The sequence below is a fragment of the Silurus meridionalis genome, chromosome 10, assembly GCF_014805685.1.
Source record: "Silurus meridionalis isolate SWU-2019-XX chromosome 10, ASM1480568v1, whole genome shotgun sequence".
Taxonomy (NCBI): domain Eukaryota; kingdom Metazoa; phylum Chordata; class Actinopteri; order Siluriformes; family Siluridae; genus Silurus; species Silurus meridionalis.
Window position 1 is genome coordinate 4,858,469 of NC_060893.1, and position 16,047 is coordinate 4,874,515.

Below are 16,047 nucleotides of genomic sequence, written 5' to 3' on the forward strand. Positions count from 1 at the left end.
TTATCTTCATCAGCAACTTGAGCTACAGTAGCCTGTCTGTTGGATTGGACCCCACAGGAACACCCTGCAAGAGCTGCAGTTTTGGTGATGCTCCAACCCAGTCGTTTAGTCACCACAATTTGGTGCCTTTCAAACTCGCTCAAATCCTTATACTCACCCATTTTTCCTGCTTCCAACACATCAACTTTTAGGACAAAATGTTCACTTGCTGCCTAATAATATCCCACTCACTTACAGGTGCCATGATGAAGAGAAAATCAGTGTTATTCACTCACTGGACATAATGTTATAATGTTATTCCTGGTCAGTGTATATCATCCAGCATCCTCAGCCAGTGTGATATGTATCATCAGTTATGAACGCGAAGCACTCGTCTAGTTCATTGACTGCTGCTGAAACACTTGGGGACTTGGGGAGCATTGGCGCATCTTCGTAGATTGGGGGTCGGATTACCTAAAGTAAGAGAGTGTTTGATTTTGAGCAGTGTATTAATGTTCCTGCTGTGTAGATTTTTTCTCTACCAGGAGAATTTTTATATAGAGATTTAGTAATTTCTTGCCAAATGACCAGAAATTATTGATCTGACACCACCTTAAATGCAAATTTGTTGCTGTAACATGGAACAGGGCATTTCTGGAGCTGCTGGTTTGGGTATTGAGACTCTAAAGAGACACATGCTTTCGGAGGTTACATAATATGTCTATTTTCTTTTTAAATGTAAGCCTATGTATCTCACAGTCACGCATTTAATTGTTGTCAGTCTATATTATTAGGTTTCATGTTCTTGCCCACCTTTGTGCCAACCGTTGAACTATTTGTTGCTCCCACTGTTATTTAAATAACAGGGGGGAAATAATTATTTGATCCCCTGCTCATTTTGAGTTTATCCCCTCAAAAAAAAATGAACAGTCTAGTATATTTATGGTAGGTTTATTTTAACAGAGAGAGACAGAATATAAAAAATATCCATAAAAAAATCATTAAGGAAAGGTTATAAATGAATTTGTATTTGATAGAGTAAAATGATTATTACATATTAAAATAAAATCCAGTACCAACCAGCAAGAATTCTGACTCCCACAGACCCAAATTAGTCCTGTACCTTTAAAACTCCTAATATCAACACCCGTCACAAAATCATCCTCTTCCATTTAAACCTCTCCACCACCATGGGCAAGACCAAAGAGCTGTCAAAGGACGTCAGGGACGAGATTGTAGACCTGCACAAGGCTAAAATGGGCTACAAGACCACCAACAAGAAGCTTGGTGAGAAAGATACCATTGTTGGCATGATAATTTGAAAATGGAAGAAATACAAGTCAGTCGCCCTCGCTCTGAAACTCCACACAAAATCTTACCTCATGACGTGAGGTTGATTCTGAGAAAGGTGAGCGATCAGCCCAGAATTACACAGGAGGAGCTTGTTAAAGATCTCAAGGGAGCTGAGACCACAGTCACCAAGAAAACTATTGATTACACACCAAGGTCCTTCTGCTCAAGAATGCACATGAACAGACCCGTCTGAAGTCTGCTAATGAACATCTGAATAATTCAGAGAAGGCTAAGAAGTATCCGATGTGGTCAGGTGAGACCAAAATTTAGCTCTTTGGCATCAACTCGATTTGCCGTGTTTGAAGGCAGAGAAATGAAGAATATGAGACCAAGAACACTGTTAAACATAGAGGAGGTAACAAGCTGCTTTGGGGCTGTTAAGGGTACAGGAAAACATCACCACATGAAGTCCTCAGTCAGAACACTGAAGATGAGTCGTGGACCGGTCTTCCAGCATGACAATGACCCAAAGGCAACAATCAGATGGTCTTGTAGCCCATTTCAGCCTTGTGCAGGTCTACAATCTTGTCCCTGATGTCCTTTGACAGCTTTTTGGTCTTGAAAGAGGTTGATTATACTCTACACATAATGAGTTGATATTAGGAGAACTTTTTTAAATAGACAGGACTAATTTGGGTCTGTGGGAGTCAGAATTTTCGCTGATTGATACAGGATCAAATACTTATTTCACTCGATCAAATACAAATCCATGTATAACTTTCTTTAATTTAACTTTCTTCTTTTATTCTCTCTCTCTTTGTTACAATAAACCTACAATAAGAATTCTGTTCATTTTTTGTAAGGGAGTAAACTCACAAAATCATTAGGGGATCAAATAATTATTTATCCCACTGTAAAAAAAAAAACATGTAAATGTAGAGTAAAAAGTAAATGTAAAAAAAACTGTGCATGAACTGGGCTTTCAGTATTGATTCACGTATAGATGACCAGTAGTTTTGGGTAATGTTCACATCAACGATTAGAATGACTCAGAGTGCAGAGATTTTGATAGTGGCATAATTATGGCAGTTCTGGGTATAATACTGCTTTGAGACAATGTCTTTTGTGAAAAACGCTATAGAAATAAACTTGACTTGACTTGACTTGTCGCTCGACTCCAAACTAGTATGGCTTTGGCGCCATCTGTTGGATGTGCAACAGTAACAACTTGGGATAAATTTGTGCTGTCAAAAAGAAATATGCTAGTAAATTCAAGCCCAAAACTGACACAAAATGAAGATAACAAAAAAAATTTAATTAACCAAGCAAATTCTGCTGAGCCTTCTGAAAGAACAAATGTGTGAGAATATTTGTGAACACAATGGAGAGGTATGGAAAAACCTCAATGATCAATATTTTTTTAATTTGTTCACATAATCATGGCCTAATCACTGGCCTAGTGTGTAGACCCTGGGTGGGCAAATCTCCTTTTACAAGATTCAAGTAGAAGATCCCAGGTGTCCTGCACAGAGACCTGAACTCAACCCTACTGAACACCTTTGGCTTGAACTAACATGCCAAAGACCATAGAAGACAGTTCACATTGGCCTGAAGACCATAGGAGACAAAAAAAGTAGATATTGGCCCGAGACAGAATGGGGCATAATAGTGCACTAATTGTCGGAATAAAAAACACTAAAGACGGACTAAATCTGTGCTGAGATGTTCAAAAAACATAAACAAATATTGGTTGGTCAAATGGTGGCCACAAACTTTTTGCCATATAGTGTAGATATTAGAGTATGTTTTCAAGTATTATTAAGACAACAGCAGTCTGTGTTCAGGAAGACTATGATGTAGCCCACCTGACAGCCCACCTGAAAGCAAAGCTACATTCAGGACAAGATAAACAGCAGTAGGATATGTACAGCATAATGACCACAGATAGAGAACATTTTAATGCAGGATCATGCAATACTGCACATTTCTAAGCCTCTGACCTCGTGCTTAATGCAATTTCCCAGAACGCTCTTTTCTAATAAACAGCATTTTATGATGTGCTTTAGGCAGGAGTTAGGAGAGGCTAGTCAAGTGAGTTTATTACTGTGTAATGCCGTCAATATAATTATTTTGCCACATCAGGTGTAAAAGTACCAGTTACTTCTTGTCTAGTGGAGTTTCTAACATTGTGGTTTGTAAGGTTAGCTAACAATTTACTACCTTTTTCCAGCAACCACAAAGATGCTGAACCTCCAATATCTCCGAACTATTCTGGACATTTTACTACTACACTATCTCGATCTCCTCCAACTTGTGCAATATAATACTCGTACAATTTTCTTCTCACTAAGATGTCACTTTCTGTCTTGGCTAATGCGTACTGTCTATGCTTGGTCATCCAGCTGTGTGTAATTGTGATTGTCCAGTTGGTTATAGAAGCATATTGCAAAAGGGTATATTATCTCACACCAAAGACCACAATAAAACATTCTCTTCACGATTATTTCACTTTCTGTCCTGTGCCAATGTGTACTGTCTTCTATGCTTGGTCATTTAGTTGTGTTAGTTGTTATCTTGTCTGTATAAGTCTATGTCTGGTTTCAGTCCAGCAGTTCGGTGCAGTGCCTGTATGTTAATTGTGCATTGTTGGGTTACTCTAAAACTGATACTAATTCCTTGTTTGATTCCTTGTTGTCATGAGTTCTAATCCCAGCCACACCGGGCTGCACACTCGGGCCCCTGGGATACATGTAAGTTGCTCTGGATAAGGGTGTCTACCAAACTGACATAAATGTAAATGGATTCTGGTACCAATATCAGTAAATCGCTTGCTCAGGAAAGGCAGATTTGCAGCAATCAGGCTCAAAGTCATTATCAGAATCAGATCAGAATCAGTATCAGGTTTATTGGCCAAGTGTGTTGACACACAAGTTGTGACTCTCAAAAGTACAGACAAAACAGGCTATACAAGACAATATAGACAATGCGAGACAATATAGACAGTATTAAATAAAGATAGAGTATATGACTTATCATATATATCAGTAATGTACATAAAGTGTGAGAATGCATTATAGTGCAAATAACAGTATTGTGCGTCAGTTACTTTAGAACTTTGGACAAGGACAGTAGGACATTATTGCTTGGTGTTTGTGTTTACCTGATGATAAAAACCTTATAATAAAGTATATAATATAAAATAGAGAAGGTTATAACTGTATCTGAGTAGAGACCTTTAATCACTCAATAGACTATGACTGAATTTTGCCCTTTCTAACATGGCCGCCAGGGGCAGCACTGAGCGCCTTCATTACGTCATTACTAAGATGGCGGCGTCCTGTGGCCGCATCCTGTGCACGGGATGGCGAGGGAAAACAGGGTTCGTTCTGAAAAGCCGGTCTCCGGTTTGCTTTTCGAATTCCAGCTTTCACATGTCAGTAGTCGGCAGGAACGGACTGCTTTCATCGCTGCACAAGCGAGGCCTCCTGAAGGAGTCTTTCCCCGAAAACGCGGCCCAGGTGCGCCTGCCTCCTCTGCTCCATGCGTCCCCGCAGACCGTGTACTGCGGGTTCGACCCAACCGCCGACAGCCTGCACGCCGGGCACCTGCTACCGCTCGTCGGCCTACTGCACTTCCGCAACGCCGGGCATCAAGTGATCGCGGTGCTCGGCGGAGCCACGGCGCGGATCGGCGACCCGAGCGGCAAGGCCAAGGAGAGGGAGAGCGTGTCGTCTGCCACGGTGGACAGCAATGCCCGATCCGTGATGGAAAGCTTGCACCGGATCTTCACGAATCACGAGCTGTATTTCTGTAGCGATCCCCAGAAACTGGGCAGCATGCGCGTCCTGAACAATGGAAGCTGGTACCGGGACTGGAACGTGGTGGACTTCCTGACCGAGGCAGGACGGTATTTCCGCATGGGCACTCTGCTCAGCAGACACAGCGTCCAGTCCCGCTTAAAGAGTGCAGAGGGGTTGAGTCTGAGCGAGTTCTCCTACCAGATCTTCCAGGCCTTTGACTTCTATTACCTGCATCAGGTGCATGGATGCAGAATACAGCTGGGAGGAACAGATCAGCTGGGCAACCTGATGTCCGGCCATGAGTTCATTCACAAGTAAGAATACAAAGATCTAAAAGTGAATACAAACACAGTCTCTCACTTATTTACTTACTTACTAACTCCCTTTAAACTTTCACTTTGAGGAAAAGTACAAAAGTGTTTTACCTTCGAATGTAGGTTTTATTTATTTTTATTTTATTTAACCAGGAGAAAACTCACTGAGATTAAAAATCTCTTTCACAGGAGTGACCTGGTCAAAATGAGCAGCAATACAATTAGTTTTGACACAGATTTACACAATACAAACAAAATTACAAACAATTACATTCCTTCGAATCAACTTCCATTTGCCGAATGACTACTTTAAATTGATCCAAAGACAACAAATCTCGATTAAGGTGATTCTAGTCAAATGGGGCTGCATACACAAAAGCTTTCTTACCTACCGTATTTTTCGGACTATAAGCCGCTACATTTTTCCCATGTTTTGAACCCCGCGGCTTAAACAACGAAGCGGCTAATTTATGGATTAGCTTTTTCGTTTCCGTTCGGAAATTTCATTGGTCTAATGTTATGTGGTTCAGTTTTTTGGCTTGAAGTTTGTGAAACCGGGAAAAACCCAGGAAAAATTCATAAATAAGCCGATTCGTTGTTTAAGCCGCGGGTTTCAAAACGTGGGAAAAAGTAGCGGCTTATAGTCCGAAAAATACGGTATATAGGTGTGCAAGTGTGTGATTGTGAGAGAGAGAGAGAACGAGAACACGTGTCATTTGCGTGTTTGTCACACTTTAATGTTTCAGGTCGTCAAACTAATATCATATTAGTAAAAGATAACACAAGTGAACACAACATGCAGGTTTTAAATGCGAGTTTTTATTATTGAGGGAAAACAAAATCCAAAACTACATGGCCCCATAGGAAAAAGTGTTTAAAACTGTTTTTTTCTCCAGCCACACCCAGGCCTGATTACTGCCACACCTGTTCACAATCAAGAAATATCTTAAATAGGACAAAGTGAAGTAGACCAAAAGATCCTCAAAAGCTAGACATCATGCTGAGATCCAAAGAAATTCAGAAACAAATGAGAATGAAAGTAATTGAGATCCATCAGTCTGGAAAAGGTTATAAAGCCATTTCTAAAGCTTTGGGACTCCAGCGAACCACAGTGAGAGACGTTATTTACAAATAGCAAAAACATGGAACAGTGGAGAACCGTCCCAGGAGTGAGCAGTCGACCAAAATTACCCCAAAAGCACAGCGACGACTCATCCAAGAGGTCACAAAAGACCCCACAACAACATCCAAAGAACTGCAGGCCTCACTTGCCTCAGTTAAGGTCAGTGTTCATGACTCCACCATAAGAAAGAGACTGGGCAAAAATGGTCTGCATGGCATAGTTTCAAGACCAAAACCGCTGCTGAGCAAAAAGAACTTAAAGGCTCGTCTCAGTTTGGCCAGAAAACATCTTGATGATCCCCAAGACTTTTGGGAAAATACTCTGTGGACTGACGAGACAACAGTTGAACTTTTGGAAGGTGTGTGTCCCATTACGTCTGGTGTACAAGTAACACTGCATTTCAGAAAAAAGAATATTATACCAACAGTGAAATATGGTGGTGGTAGTGTGATGGTCTGGGGCTGTTTTGCTGCTTCAGGACCTGGAAGACTTGCTGTGATAAATGGAACCATGAATTCTGCTGTTTACAAAATATCCTGAAGGAGAATGTCCGGCCATCTGTTCATGACCTCAAGCTGAAGCGAACTTGGGTTCTGCAGCAGGACAATGATCCAAAACACACCAGCAAGTCCACCTCTGAATGGCTGAAAAACAACAAAATGAAGATGTTGGAGTGGCCTAGTCAAAGTCCTGACCTGAATCCTATTGAGATGCCGTAGCATGACCTTAAAAAGGGGGTTTATCCTCGAAAATCCTCAAATGTGGCTGAATTACATCAATTCTGCATAAATGAATGGACCAAAATTCCTCCACAGCGCTGTAACAGACTCATTGCAAGTTATCGCAAACGCTTGATTGCAGTTGTTGCTGCTAAGGGTGGTCCAACCAGTTATTAGGTTTAGGGGGCAAACACTTTTTCACACAGGGCCATGTAGTTTTGGATTTAGTTTTCCCTCAATAATAAAAACCCTCATTTAAAAACTGCATGTTGTGTTCTACTAATATTTAAATTAGTTTGATGATCTGAAACATTAAAGTGTGACAAACATTCAAACAAATGTAAGAAATCAGGAAGGGGGCCAACACTTTTTAACAGCACTTGTAAATATACAGTGGTACCTCAGAATACTAATTTAACTGTGTGTGTGTGTGTGTGTGTGTGTGTGTGTGTGTGTGTGTGTGTGTGTGTGTGTGTGTGTGTGTGGACAAATAACTGTATGACTATACATGATAGTGACTGCAGTACCGGGCCATGCATTTCACACCTAGGCTTTCAGTGGTGTCCTGCCTGAATCAACCCACCTTATAATACCCTCATTATGATGCCACGGCCTATCAGTATTATACGGACATCAATATTATACAGAAAAACGTTTTTAAATAGCGCTGCCTCACAGACAGGTATCTCATACAGTGAGAATGAAGGCTATTACTAGAAGCAAGAAACTCAATAAACACAATTCAACAAGTTTCCTTTCACAGTAGCCACAGCTGTACCATCCGCATACATCATCTCTAGCAGAAACATCGATATTAACCTCATAAAATGACCCCGGGTTTGCGTTCTTTGACAATTTTTGTGTATTTCGGTTTTCCTGGGGATTTTTTAAAGGGAAATAAAATAAATTTTTCATGAAAAAGCTTCCTCTCAATGTCCAACTTCTTTCTTGTAAATGTCCTTGTAAGTGTATCTGCGACCAAATCCTTTTCTTCTCCTCTCTCAATCCCTTTGTGGAATGAAAACCAGCAAACAGAAATATATTTCATCTTTGCTACAGATGCAGTTTGCAAGCTCTGACTAGTGCAACTAGTACTTACTGTACTTAAGTAGATTTTTCTGGTATCAGTACTTCACTGTTTATTTTTTGAACAACTTTTTACTTATTAAATTTTTTTACACAAACATCTGCACTTGTTATTTTCAAACCAGGTTTGTTACTGGAGTTTTTTAATCTATGTGGTGACATGATCGATCTTTACTTCTAGTTGCGTGCCATTTTCAGCCCATCGACACATTTCCTGTCATTGCGCAGCTTTTTCAACCTACTACTAGTGTATAATTTCCTGTCTCTCACACACCACAGCCGTAGGATAGTTTTCGAAGCTAACAATGAGCAGGGCGGATGCTTGCGGTGGATTTTCAGCCTTGATAGATTCATAAAGAAACAATTTTAAATTCGTTTGTTTTATGATGTGAGGTCCAGTTACCAGCGTGACACTAAAACGGGTAGTTATGATGACTACATTTGACTTAAGTACATGTCAGAGCCCAAACTGCTTTATTTCAACTCGAGTGAAAAAGTGTAGTCAGAACTTTCGAGTCATGTCAAGAAGCTTTCAACCATATAAAGCTGATGCAGTACACAGCGGAATGAGACGACGTTTCTTCAACGTTCATGAGTCTTTTATAACATGAGTATCTCTACTTTTACTTAAGTATAGGATTTGTGTACTTTTGCTATCTCTGGTGCTCAAAGAATGTTTAAATGTCGGGTTTTGGATGCCCTCTAGTGGACAATTGAGAATAATTTAATATATGTTCATGGATAAAAATAGATTTTAACTTAAGCAAAGTGTAATCTTGTATAAAACAAGCCTGTGGATTGTCTGTGCTACATAACCTGAGGTAAAAAAGTGACTTTGGGAAGCTGTTATTAGCTCCCTATGTGACACCATCCAGGGTTTGTCCCAACTTTGTGTCTAGTGTTGTTGGAAAAGGCTCCGGATGCGCTGTACACCCTAATGAGAATAGAGTGTTTACTCAAAGGGAACGAATAAACAAGGTTCATTTGTTTGGTTTTCTTCGCAGAAAGACGGGCGAGGAAGTGTATGGACTGACCGTGCCGCTGTTGACCACCTCGATGGGAGATAAACTGGGAAAGACTGCAGGAAATGCCGTGTGGCTGAACCGGAACAAAACATCTCCTTTTGAGTTCTACCAGTATTTCCTCAGACTGCCGGACAACAACATTGAACAGTGAGATGGTGTTTTTTTTGTGTTTGAATTGACATGAAGAGGACCTTTGTGCAAAACGAAATGTATTATGTAGGTCATGTGACCTACAGCATGATTCGGCCTTAATCATTTATAGACCTTTTTTTCAAATATGGTGTAAAAGAAAAAGTCTGAGCAATACACTCAAATTAGAAACCTGACATTTTTTTGGAATGTGTATAAGAAGCATTAACCTGCTGTGTTTAAACCTCAGGTACCTGAAGCTGTTCACGTTTCTCCCACTGGCCGAGGTGGAGAAGGTGATGGAGCAGCAGCAGCAAGATCCAAGCAAAAGAACAGCACACAAACGGCTTGCTGCTGAAGTGACCAAGCTGGTACATGGCAAGGAGGGACTGGAGAGCGCCAAACGGTGACTGCTTTCAATAGCAATAGTTGAATATCCGATGCTTTGATAGGACGAGCCTGATTCGCTGAGGTGGCATAAAACGAGGATTGTACCATTTTCGGTTATATGGGGTTGCGCAATGTCCGATTTTACACAGAACTGCCGATTTAGCAAAAGAAGCTGTCAAAAAATATTTTTTGACGTGCGAGAATAAATCCAACCGCCCAGACTTTCACTTTCCACAAACCATGATCAACACTGGTCTTAACAATGTATGGGAGAGAGAAGTATGGAAGCCCATTTCCACCACATAAAATACAAATTTGCCTAATTCCTACTTAATTTCTCCCGATTCCCGCTTCATTATTCACGATTCTAACTTTTCCCGCAATTCTGAGAATTGTGAGGAATCAAGCTGCAATTAACAAACCTTATTTTATGTAGTGGAAATGCCCTTCCATACACACACACACACACACACACACACACACACACACACACCCCAACCAGCATGATTCGACTATGGAAATTGTTAGTCCTGGACACCCCTAATATGAGTATTGTTTTCTAACTTTCACATATCTATGCACTTTCAGATGCACCAACGCTCTGTACCATAGCAACATCGACGCTCTGCAGCAGATGGATGATGCTGAACTCAAGGAGTTGTTTAGAGAAGCTCCGTTTCAGGAGTTCTTTCTAGAGCCAGGTACCACAGTGCTGGATGCCTGCCGTCGAATCCAGGCCATTCCAGAAGGACCCAGAGGGTACGTGTTCATGTTTGATTAATTTTTCACAATGGACATTGTCTAAAAGCAGCTTTACAGAATTTAAGAGTTTAAGGTGAATGATGTGTGTTTATCCCTGATGAGCAGCCATGGCGACTGTGGCAAGGAAAAACTCCCTTAGATGTTATGAGGAAGAAACCTTGAGAGGAACCAGACTCAAAAGGGGAACCCATCCTCATTTGGGTGACATCAAGAGTGTAATTATAGTCTTAAAACAATACAAAACTCTAAAAACACAATTTATTTTTTCACGTTTCCCAGCAGAGCACAGGTTCATCCATGATACAGCTCCCTTGAAGCACAAAGGTTAAGGGCCTTTCTTAAGGGCCCAATAGTGGCAGTACTTGGAATACCAAGCTAATTAAGTTTTCTGACCACAATTTCATTTGCACACTATTTTTATTCATTTATTTTTTTACATTGATGTTTATATTGACATTTTTTATTTCTGGTTTTGTTAAAAAAAAAAAATATATATATATATATATATATATATATATATATATATATATATATATATATATATATATAATTACGTTGGTCTAAGTATATTGTATATATTCTAAATGCATAGTCTAATTATATTGCTATATACAGGGCTGATAATTAGATTTATCAGGCTGATTTTTTTTGATCTGACGTGCCGAACCGCGAATTTAAGTTCTGCGCTTGCATGAGAGAACATACCTCTTACATGCCAGCAGATGGCAGTAGTCTGTATTTACCATTCCAAACAGGTAAACCGGAGGAGCTAGAACTGTGAATATATACACAGTGGTATCAAAATGTTTACAAGAAAGTACTTTAGTTATCTACGTTTACACACCATCACCTTTAAAATGGTTCCCTTGCACAGCAATACAGCGCCCCCTAGTGTTCCTGCCACTTTTAGAATATATGTCTTGGAAAGCGTCTCAAGCACATTTTGCAATTCGTGCCGGATCTCTGCAATAGTTTTAAAAAGGAGACCTTTCAGCTGGATCTTCATCTATTGGAAGTGAGTAGAGGGTAAAGTCTGCACGAGCCAAATCTTGCGAGTAGGGTGGGTGCAGAAGTTAGACCATGTGGATTGTTCTCCAAATAGTTTTGGCGTTTTCAGGGGTTGAGCTCGTTGAAGGTCTTCCTGATCTTTCGCCGTAATCCAAAAAATCGCCGTATATCAGCCCTGATTTCTAAATATCGCCATTGACCAGAGAAAAACAAATCAGTTGATAAATCTATAGGTTTTCTGTGTATGTTTACACAGATGCTATGGAGACATCCTCCAAGTGCATTAAAAATAGAATAGTATTAAAATAAATTATCTAATGATTTACTCTGTGTTTCAGGTATCAGATGATCACTGATGGTGGTGTGTGGATTAACCACCAAAGGACCTCCAATCCTGAGCAGGTACTGATCGCAGGTCAGCATGTCTTCTCAAATGGACTCAGTCTGATTCGTGTGGGCAAAAAGAACTTCTACATAATCAAGTGGCTGAGCATGTGAGCCTAAATATGGATAAATGAGGAGTCTGGACAACTGTATGGAATGTAAATGTTACGCTTTGCATAGTTTGGGAGATGTTTCACCACATAGGATAAGCACCAGGATGACATTCATTCCCTTTTTTTTAACATGCAGTTCTACATTCTGCCACTAGATGTCAGTCCAACGCTTATTTCATTCTTCCCATGAACAAGTGCAAACCAATGTAGAGCACATTATGGTGTTTCTCCTTCTCTTTCTCACCTACAATCATTACTTGAACCAGGTGTGCCTTGATTGGGGGGATTTTCCAGGACCTGGGTTGTGAAGCACTACATGATGTGTAGAACAGCCTTGTGAGTTGCTCTGGTCTGGTCTATCTTATTTATATGACTTGTTCTCTTTTTTTTTTTTTTTAAGTTATATTGTTGCGCCTAATATGCCAGAAATGCAAGATGTCTCCGATATTGTCTTCTAAAATAAATGCTACACTGGAAGGAGGAAAAACATGTTATCTTCAGTCTGTGCATGTTATCAAGGATCTGTTTCAAATACCTACAGTGGATATGGGTTCATGGTTGGTGTATTTTGAAAGACCGCATTATGCGGATTTGCCAGTCATATAATAGTGAAACTTAAGGAAATAATTACTTGGCAGGAACTGGAAAGCTTTGGGAGTTGATGCGACTGAAGGACGGTAATAATAGACACCAAATTACAGTTGAATCATTAATGAGATCGATGGGAGGGAAAGTGCTGTGTGGGTTTAGTTGCATTGTGTTGGCACGATTTATTCGCTGTAGGTTCATTCCTAGAAATGCAGAATCCTCATTTCTAGAAACCAGCATGGTTTTTGTGAAGCGTGGTCTCTGTGGGCCACCGATGTCTCTGATGATGTCAGGGTTACCTATCCATTTAGTAATGAGTCATTACAACATAACACAATAGTAAATTCTAACGCATTTCATTGCGTGCGTGCGTGCGTGCGTGCGTGCGTGTGTGTGTGTGTGTGAAAGTGAAACAATTGAAGAAAAAAACCTAAAGTATTCAAGACACTACTGCTGTACTTGTATTGTTCTTTGTTCAAACCATTCAGTCAAATTGAGAAATTTCCTATAAATATATATAAAACTATAAAACACACGATTGACGACACAAGTGATTTAAATGTTATATATAATGTGTGTGTATAAATGTGTGTGTGTGTGAGTGTGAGAATCACACTGTAGAAGCAAGCATTTAAAATAGATTGGTGTGTGTGTGTGTGTGTAATGAGTGAATTTAGTAGCACGTGTTTAAAATGCATTGTGTGTGTGATAAATGAATGCAGAAGCAAGTATTTATTAAAGTGTGTGTGTGTGTGTATTAGTAAGTGAACATAGAAGCAAGTAAAGAAGTTGTGAATGTATGATATGAACTGTATACATATTTAAAATTGTGTGTGTGTGTGTGTGTGTGTGTGTGTGTGTGTGTGTGTGTGTGTGTGTGTGATGAACTGTAAGTATTTAAAATAGTGTGTGTGTGTGAGATACAATTTTAAATATGTATACAGTTTATTTATCACACACACACGTGCACACACACAATTTTAAATATGTATACAGTTCTTTTGTGTGTGTGTGTGTGTGTGTGTGTGTGTGTGATAAATAAACTGTATAAGTATTTAAAATAGTGTGTGTGTGTGTGTGTGTGTGTGTGTGAGATGTGAAATGAACTGTATAAGTATTTAAAATAGTGTGTGTGTGTGTGTGTGTGTGTGTGTGTGTGATAAATGAACTGTAAGTATTTAAAATAGTGTGTGTGTGTGTGTGTGTGTGTGTGTGTGTGTGTGTGTGATAAATCAACTGTATAAGTATTTAATATAGTGTGTGTTTGTGTGTGTGTGATGTGAAATGAACTGTATAAGTATTTAAAATAGTGTGTGTGTGTGTGTGTGTGTGTGTGTGTGTGTGTGTGTGAAATTAACTGTAAGTATTTCAAATTGTGTGTCTGTGTGATAAACTGTATAAGTATTTAATATTGTGTGTGTGAAATTAACTGTAAGTATTTCAAAGTGTGTGTCTGTGTGATAAACTGTATAAGTATTTAAAAGTGTGTGTGTGTGTGTGTGTGTGTGTGTGATAAATAAACTGTTGAGTATTTAAAATAGTGTGTGTGTGTGTGTGTGTGTGTGTGAGATAAATAAACTGTATAAGTATTTAATGTGTGCAAAAAAAGTGTAGCAGCAGGTAAATAAGTCGTGTGTGTGTGTTTCTGGTCTTCAGTGTGGGGGAGGTGCAATTTCTTCACAGGGACTAAATCTTCTAAAGGGGGCGGGGCCCGAATTCTCCACCAATCCCCGTGTTTCTACGTTTAAATCGCTCTTTGTGTCAGTCGTGTGTTTTTCCTCTGCTCGCGCTTCGCCTCCCTCTATCGCCATATTGGGCGCTGAAAAGCCTCCAGTTTGTTCTTCCTATTTTTTTTTTTTTACTACGACGCTGAAGTCGACAGGAGCGGCCGTCTTCGGGACTTTTTTTTTGGTGTGTGTGTGTTTTGATGCTCCGTGGGAAGGAAATCTTTCACTCGTTCGTGTTTTCTTCGTGCTCTCGGAGGCGCTCGTGGGGGATTTAAAATTGCGCGTCTCCGGCGTGGCATGCGCGCTCCCGGGGCCACTGGTGTGTCTTGATCGCTGTTCAAGTTCGCGTTGATCCAGGAGGACTTTTTTTATTATATATATTTATATTTTTCAACAACAACAAAAAAACACCACCACCGATGATAATAATGTCCGACGTGCGCGTGTCGAACGGGAGCCCGACCATGGAGCGGATGATGGACGCAGCGCGGCTGTCGGATCAGCCCAAGCCGTCGGCGTGCAGGACTCTGTTCGGTCCCGTGGACCACGACGAGCTGAAGCGGGATTTAACGGCCCACCTGAGCGAGATGGAAGAGGCGGCGGCCGAGCAGTGGGAGTTCGATTTCTCCACGCACACGCCGCGGCAGGGAGCCAAGTTCCTGTGGACGCTGGTGGACAGCGCGGAGCTCCCGGGGTTCTACACCGCGTGTCCCGCCGGGAATAACGCGCTGGATGTGAACGGGAACTGTGGAATAACCGCGGAGAAGAAAGAGGACAGAACCGAGAAACAGACCGACAAGAGGAAGAGACCCGCGTGTATCGGTATGTACGGGATTAATATCTCCAGGTGATGATATGAGCGTGAGAGGGGAAGTAGGTCGAGATGCCTTCACGTGTCCTCATGGGTTCTGCGTGTGTTTATCCGGTGTTCCGTAGGCAAATAATGTTAAATGTCAACTGTCATTTTGCACTGTGTGTGTGTGTGTGTGTGTGTGTGTGTGTGTGTAGAAAACTTATCGTTTCTCCTTTGTGTTAGATTCCTCATGTCCAGTGAAACGCTCACGGTCCTGCTTAGATGAACCTCCACACACACCGAGGAAATGCAGTCCAACGAGACACACGTAAATGCAGCTGAGGTAAGGTCCTCACACACCCTCACACACACACACACACACTCATGTCAAAGCCAGACAGATCTGAGCAAGTCTCTGACATCTCCATCCATACCGGGATCATACACACAAACAGTAGGCATCACACACACACACACACCCAAACCCAAACCGACACACTCGGTCATTCTGTACTTGTTTACTATCACAACATCCCTCATTCGAATAAACCAAATGCCCCCATTCCCAAATCCGAGCGCCATATTCCAATGTCACGTTTTGCAGGGACACTCGGTCCTCGTACTGAGAAGAAAACAAGTCCCACAAAAGGATCCGACACTAGAAATCGGTTTATTGGTGTGTGAAAAGCAGTCCGCAGTGCACTAAAGGGTTAACACGTTTTTCCTTTATCACTACTACTCTACTACTACTAGCAGCTCCGGGCACGTGTGTGTGTGTGTGTGTGTCCGCGTACGACCGAGAATTAGCTTGAAA

At 40.8% G+C, this 16,047-nt stretch overlaps 2 protein-coding genes across 2 annotated transcripts in view; both read left to right on the top strand.

The window, feature by feature from the left end:
• The first annotated feature begins 4,275 nt into the window (after positions 1 to 4,275).
• Positions 4,276 to 12,612, top strand: yars2 (tyrosyl-tRNA synthetase 2, mitochondrial). The gene is made up of 5 exons (XM_046859785.1): positions 4,276 to 5,386; positions 9,319 to 9,486; positions 9,719 to 9,874; positions 10,447 to 10,617; positions 11,967 to 12,612. The coding sequence occupies exons 1-5, from the start codon at positions 4,551 to 4,553 to the stop codon at positions 12,124 to 12,126; spliced, it is 1,491 nt and encodes a 496-aa protein (XP_046715741.1). The 5' UTR covers positions 4,276 to 4,550; the 3' UTR covers positions 12,127 to 12,612.
• Positions 12,613 to 14,410: 1,798 nt separating this feature from the next.
• cdkn1bb (cyclin-dependent kinase inhibitor 1Bb) overlaps positions 14,411 to 16,047 on the top strand; it is a 3,735-nt gene continuing 2,098 nt past the window's right edge. The window contains exons 1-2 of the mRNA XM_046859786.1: positions 14,411 to 15,262; positions 15,477 to 15,576. Coding sequence (XP_046715742.1) covers positions 14,860 to 15,262; positions 15,477 to 15,565 — 492 coding nt within the window. The 5' untranslated portion in view covers positions 14,411 to 14,859 and the 3' untranslated portion in view covers positions 15,566 to 15,576. The remainder of the gene's footprint in view (positions 15,263 to 15,476; positions 15,577 to 16,047) is intronic.

Bases quoted from the DNA above. Each gene is read 5' to 3' on its own strand.
- yars2 (XM_046859785.1), top strand. From the start codon at position 4,551: ATGGCCGCCAGGGGCAGCACTGAGCGCCTTCATTACGTCATTACTAAG. The intron at 5,387-9,318 runs GTAAGAATACAA...TTTTCTTCGCAG, and splicing joins GGCCATGAGTTCATTCACAA to AAAGACGGGCGAGGAAGTGT. The intron at 9,487-9,718 runs GTGAGATGGTGT...TTTAAACCTCAG, and splicing joins CCGGACAACAACATTGAACA to GTACCTGAAGCTGTTCACGT.